This window comes from Embiotoca jacksoni, unplaced genomic scaffold (genome assembly GCF_022577435.1).
Source record: "Embiotoca jacksoni isolate LCO1_2020_lvr unplaced genomic scaffold, fEmbJac1.0.p SCAF_18, whole genome shotgun sequence".
NCBI classification, from domain to species: Eukaryota; Metazoa; Chordata; class Actinopteri; family Embiotocidae; genus Embiotoca; species Embiotoca jacksoni.
The window spans coordinates 11,806,516-11,813,330 of NW_027185318.1; the positions used below are offsets into that span (position 1 = coordinate 11,806,516).

The following is a 6,815-nucleotide window of genomic DNA, read 5'->3' on the forward strand; positions in this document are numbered from 1 at the left end:
TTGACCCAAACCAGGATCTTTTTCTCACCCTAGCCTGGTGTTTTTTTGTGCCTAAACATAACCGGGACCGCTAAAATGTAGGACTAGTGAGCAGGGGAGTGACACGCAGAAAAGGCTCGGCCATTCGGGTGTCGAAGTGGGGACTCACTGAAAACTCATGAGGTATTGGCCTATGCACTCAAACCACTTTGCCTTTGGCAGCCCCAAATCTGCGTGGGAGTTTTCACAGAGACCCTTTTACATAAGAATATGTGATCGTCTGGTAACTTAAAACAAAAACAGAAGAGATTGATGTCAAAAATGACCCTGACACTGTTGACTTTACTTTAGAAATCAGGAAATGAGTGTTTAAAAAAAGATTTTAAACCACAATACTCTGAAATGAAATGAATAGTTTTGTAATATGAGTGTTGTGCATGAGGCTCATTCAAATTCATTCAAATATACAGTGTGAATATACAATTAAAATTACAGGGGGTTGACTCGCTCTGACTCTGGGTTTTTTCAGAACTACAAACGCACAGATTCTTAGTAATTAAAAATCCAAAATGAAACTCAACTCTAATGCACCGTGGAGGCAGCTGCATCCCGTCCTGTCCAGATTCCGCTCAGAAATCAGCTGCACAGGTTCCATGTTTCCTATTAAGAATCATTTTAATGAATTTCTAATCAAACTTTCCTCCCCTCGAGTTCTTTAATTTCGGCCCGGCAGTGTAGTGTTTGGTGTGACACATTCACTCAGTCAATCTAATAATTTATAGCCTGCTGTGGAAATTAGCCGTCACACCTCAATCCCCCCAAAATGTTTATGGAAACCTGCACAGAAAAATTCATCATTTCAAATTTTGTTCTGGTCTTTTCCTTCACCGGGTGCTGAGATGTTGTTGAACAGTCATCCGAAAACTGTTGGTATCTCCTCATTAAAACTGAGTTCTGTTGGCCTCAAGTAAATTCATTAGCTCACAGCTAACAGCTAGCATGATAACAATGCTAGCGTGTCTACTTTTTTTCAGTGTGAGCTGAAGGACTACGTCTGGGCCTTCCTTTTTATGTAAAATGTCTGGTTTGGACTGGTTACAGCAAATGTCTCCAAGACTTGGCAAACTTTAATTTTATCGCAAGAAAATGATGTTTAATAATAGCAATATCAATATGAATAAAAGGATGAAAGAAATACACGTGCCCTAAAATCAGAGTAAACTTTTTCATGATCAGAAAATAGTACCATATTTTGTACATTCTCAATTATTAGCATTTATTTACTGCATTGGTAGAAAAAAATTGAAATAGATTAATTTGACCTCTTAATGAAACTGAAAAAATGTACTGCTTGTGATAACTTATACAATATATAACTGTAGAATTATATGCACATGTAATGGTTCACATTGAAAATTTGGAAATCGGCAAGATTTGTCCAAGACCAGGAGCTGCTCCTGGCAATCGAATGGAGTTCAAGAAATGATGACCCCAAAATAAGCTCAGAATATTTGACTGGATAAGGTGTTAAAGTTTCGACCATGCTTAACTTTTCCCTCAAGACAAATTCAAACATCACTTGGTCTGTTGAAATGTCAGGCATGCAACAAATGCAGTTTGCAGTGAAGCCAGCAAGTCCTCTCCCTCAATAACCATATAGTTCCTCACATGTCCTATAAATTGTTAAAAAGCAATATGGAAAAATAAATAACTACTTATTTGAAGGGTTAATAGTAAAGGTTTGGTTCGGTATTGGCAGAAAAACAACTTCCAGTCTGTTGTTTTGTCGACCCGTCCATCCACCCCGACCTCCTCCTCTTTGTCACCTGACTCCCTCCTTTGCTCCCATCATAATTACTATGGCCTGTAGAGGGCACTGCCAGTGTTGTGGTGACTGATGCTGTCGGACAGTAAGTTTCTTAATACAAAAAAAAAAAAAAAAAATTAAATTACGAGTGGTAATAAGCTGCTCGCACAAACAATTTATGGGATTGTATGTATAAATCCCATAAAACCCTTAAGATATGTCATACTTGTTTCTCTTCTGCTCTCACTATTTCCTGTTAAAAAAATATCTTCATATTCACTAATAATTTCTAGTTGTTCACTTTAAACATTATAAAGATTTGAGCATCCATAGCTGATCTCGCTTTCTGTGGCCCGGCAGCAGTTATATCTTTATATTGTGTTTGCCTCGTGCTCTGGGAGCGTAGAAATCACAGCTATTGCCTGTAACATATTAATCATTGAAGCCAAACATCGTCTGTAGGGAGTTCGAGTCCAAATCTATCAGCGTCGTCCTTCAGAAAGCCCCGTCAGCTGAACGGTAATTATCCAGCGGTGAAGAGCCGAACCACAGGAGGAAGAGATGAAGCATAATATCAGAGCGGTTATCCAGGCGGCAGAGGATCAGATCAGGCGTTTCAGCTCCCAGCAGGCCGTTCTGCCCCTCAGGAGCCTCACTGGTTTAGAGACATCAAAGCAGCTGTAAGCAGCCCAGTGCATGCTGGTCGATATCCAAACCAGCGCTGCTCCCTCTGCTGCTGTTCACGCCTACATCCTCTTCCTCCTCCTGTCCTCCTCACTCCTCTTTCTCTCCTCTTCACCTTGTTTCTATACTCATCTTCTCATGTTTAACCTTGTGTCATGTTTCTCATACTCTTCAGTGTTTTTCTCATATGAATCTGTTTCTTTACCTTAACTCATCCCTTGTGCTTGCGTCTTTATTTTTCTTTTTACGTCCTTTGCTTCTTCTCATTTTCTTTTTTTCTTTTACCTAACTTTCCTGTCCTGTCCTGTCCTGTCCTGTCCTGTCCTGTCCTGTCCTGTCCCGTCCCCTTTTATGTCCTTTCCTTTCCTTTCCTTTCCTTTCCTTTCCTTTCCTTTCCTTTCCTTTCCTTTCCTTTCCTTTCCTTTCCTTTCCTTTCTGCCCCGTCCTTTCTTGTCCTGTCCTGTCCTCTACCTCCCATCTTCTTTTATCTCGTTTTTTTCTCCTCACTTTCCATCCTCCTCCTCTTCCATTCTTCCTCTCCTCCTCTCATCTCATCAATACTTTTGATTTCCACCTCCGCTCCATAACGAGCGGTGGAGAGACGGACAGAATCATATCGATGTTTTATTTTATTTTTTTTAAATTTTAAGGGTCACGGTTGTAATTAACATACCGCCGCTGAATTGGTCAAGGTTTGTATCTCACACACACACACACACACACTATAACTGTAATAACTGTACACAAACACAAGGTGCGCACAAACATGCACATTTCATCATCACAGGCGAGCAGACACACCTATCTGCAGATGAAGACGCGCACACGCGTGCAGATTCGATACAGCGATTTGTAGGCGAGATGAAAGCGCAGACATACACACGTGGCAACTCAAGTAATTTCCATCAGATTTACCTCCGCTGCCGCAGCCTCCTTCAGCCTGCCATTAGTTTTCTAGATAGCGCTCAGTGAAAGATATGAAAACAACACTCGATGTATAAAATATTAGGATTGTCTTCTTGATGATGTGCAGTCACAGTTACACTTGTTATTCAGATGGGCTGTTTGAGGTCTGACTGGAAAAAATGAATTTTGGAGCTCACGTTGCTGCATGTCCTCAGTTTTATGTAAATCACCTTCCACTTCTCTATTTCTCTTTCGCTCTCTCGTTGCCTTCGTGTTGCTTGTGCGCTCTTTGTGCATCAAATTCAGGTCGAAGCTCCACGCTGACCTTTGTGCGGTTGTGTTCATATTGTGCTCGTCTTTGTGGCGGTAGCTCGGCCTCCGACTGAAACTACCGACTGGTGGAAGATACATGTGTTAGATATTAATGTCAGTTTAGTTTCTGACAAATGTGTACACCCATTAAAGAAAAGAAGTAACTAACTAACTAACTAACTAACTAACTAACTACTCATCTAAGTAGTTTCATTAGCAGTCATATGAATCAGTCATACAAAAAAGTTACAAGAGTAGTTTTTAAAGTCAATGAAAATGACAATTTAACAAAATCGAACAGAAATAAGTTTTTTTTTTTTAAAACATGAATGCTGAACCAGCTAGGCGCCTCATTAGCATGCTAACCATCCAAACAGAGAATCAGCAAGAAACTTCTTTGGAGGTTTTGCATCACGACGCTCCAACAAGGATAATTTTAAACACGATTCAAACGTTTAACAAAAGATGAAATGCTTTTACTAACAGCTACTGTTGTATAGTAGGTATATAGGTGACAGTAGTTCCAAAATAAAGGTTTACAAAGTAAAATCTAAAGCTAATTACTTACCATTAAAATGAAATGATAAAGAAATAGCGCAAGCAAGGGCCGGCCACCTGAACCTTTTTTCACGGGAAAATGTGTAGAGGGGATTGAAATGAAACGTGGGATACGCAAGCCGCTCCAATTATAGCAGCAGGACTACTACTACTACTACTACATGGAAACAAGGGAAACACTGGAGGATTAGTTTGGGACTTACAGAGGAATATGCAGTGAAACCACAGTTGCATATCTCTCACAGATCGATATCAGGCTATAGCGCTAAAGTTTTCTGATGTCCATGTTGCATATTGTATCAAACCTGACGATGAGGACATGACTAGTGAGATTCAGGGTCTTGTTTTTACATGTTTATATTTCCAGTAAAATAATAATTGTTACAAATTGGAGTTTTATTTTGGACTGATTCAATTTTCTGATCTGAAACGCACGATAATAAAACAAGTGTTTCACATGGTAAGTCCTGGACTGCAGAATCATCTCGGCAGAGAGAGAAACCTCGGCCGTCTCAGTTAGTTTCCTCCGTGAAGAATTGCGCGGGCTGAAAGTGTGCCGACACACAGAACTCCTGCTCCCATTGAACTCCTTTAATCTTTCTCTTCTCTTTTGTTTTTGTCTCTAAAAGAAGTTCAAACGCTTTCTTCTCTTTATCTGATCCTTGCCTCACGATTGAAAGTGTTTACTCCCCTCCTTTCACCTCCGCCACCTCCCATTCAGGGATGAAGGTTTAAACTCCTATTTTTTCTTCCTTCGTCGTTAAAGCCGTCTCTTCGGCTCTTCTTCAGGAGTGAAGAGGATTTAACGAGAGAAATCAATACCGGATGAGATTCCATTTCACATGGATTCTTCTGATCCAACATTTTTACATTAAAAGGATGAATTATTTTTGTTAAAAATGTGGATGTTTTGTATTTCAACCTGATTTAAGTGTCATTTATGGTCGTAAATAAGTTTTAGTTGTCAATTTGTCCGTTTATTTTAGCTCCAGCCTTTTAAAAGTTCTCCCCTCAGCCAGTAGATGGCAGTAGCTCTCCACTGAGCGACGAGCTTCTTGTGCCGCTGTTGTTTTTTCTTCTCTTCTGTCTGTCTGTGTGTTATTATGAAGGGCAACCTGCCAGTAATGGCATGTTCAACTTGCTTCTTTTATTTTTGTAAAATCTCTCTTTTTCTCTTCCTATCTATCTCTTTGTATCTATCTATCTATCTATCTCTTCTTTCATCTTCCTTTGTTCCTTCTTCTTTTATTCCTCTTTTTACTCTTCAGTAGCTGTTTGTCTTTCTTTTATTCCTCTCTGTTCTTTCTCTTTCCCCTTCTATGTTTTAATTTTTTTTTTACTTTCAGGGTTTGTCTTTTTGATTTCTTCGTCAGCCATTTTCATCTCCTCTTTTCTACTTGTCTTTTTTTTTAAAATCTTTTGTTCAAACATCCTCCCCATATCTTTGCCTCTCTGTCTCTCTTTTTCTCATCCGCCTCTCTGTATTTATCCAAATGTGTGTTTACTTGTTTCATCCTGCGGGTCTCTTTTTTTTGGGGTCTCTTTCTGTCCTTGAATTAATTCATCTGGAATCAGCTCTTAAACAGCAGCCAGGCTCGTTTCTGTTTCATCCTCCTCTCACACTCTCATCCTCTCCTCTTCCCACGTGTTGCTTTTTCTCTCCCTGTTGCATGCCATCACTTGTTGGACTTTCTGTCTCTCTTTCTGAGCGTGTTTTTGATCCGTTTCTCCTTCGACTCTCCACTATTTCCTGTCCTGACTTTATGTGGCTTTCCTCTTTTCTGCCTTATTTCGGTGCTCCTTTGTGTCACCCTCTCATCCCCTGAAGTGTTCTTGTGTGTGTCATTTTTTGACGCGTCTCCAGCAGGCTCTGGACTGCACTGTTTCTGCATGTCAGTCCTGTTTATTGTTTTTTATTTTATTTTCTAAATGACTGACTGAATTGTGTCTCTGTCTCGTCCCCAGGGTTTCGTGCAGCAGTTGGATGGGTTCATCTCGTGGCTTCAGGAGGCGCTGGACAGCACGGAGAACTGGACGCAGCCCAGACAGGACCTGGACAGCCTGAGGGTGTACCTGGACACACACCTGGTAAGAGCGCACCGTTTGTACTGATGAGGACCCTCATTAATACAGTGCATCCACAAGCCTTGGCCTCAGTCTCTTCCTTAAAACTTAAGTGTTGAGGCTTTTACACACCGGGGACGTGACTACAGAAAACTCACCTGCAAATATTTCACATGGAAACTATTCATATCGGCCGTGCTGCGAATTTGCGACAGTTGCAACTCTCATTCAAAACAAAAGGTGTGAATAGATTTGCATCACTTCACTCTTAAAAAAAAAAAAAAATTATGGATTCAACATCATCCAGGACAGATTTTGTCCTGTTTCTCCTCACTCAAACAAAGAGAGGGAGATTATGAGCTGAGGCTCAGATAGTGGAGCTGGTTGCCCGGAAATGGTGATGTAGAGGGTTCAATCCTTGGTGTCCTTGAGCATGACACTGAATTTTAAAATTTTAATTTGATCCCGAAGGCAGGGGAGCGCTTTGCATGGCAGCTCTGTCATC

General features: G+C 40.6%; 1 protein-coding gene across 2 annotated transcripts in view; it reads left to right on the plus strand.

Moving 5' to 3' along the window:
• The window catches only part of akap6 (A kinase (PRKA) anchor protein 6), a 169,197-nt gene that overhangs the window by 39,864 nt on the left and 122,518 nt on the right, over positions 1-6,815 (plus strand). For both annotated transcript variants that reach the window (XM_069152819.1, XM_069152820.1), the window contains exon 11: positions 6,212-6,334. In XM_069152819.1, coding sequence (XP_069008920.1) covers positions 6,212-6,334 — 123 coding nt within the window. The remainder of the gene's footprint in view (positions 1-6,211; positions 6,335-6,815) is intronic.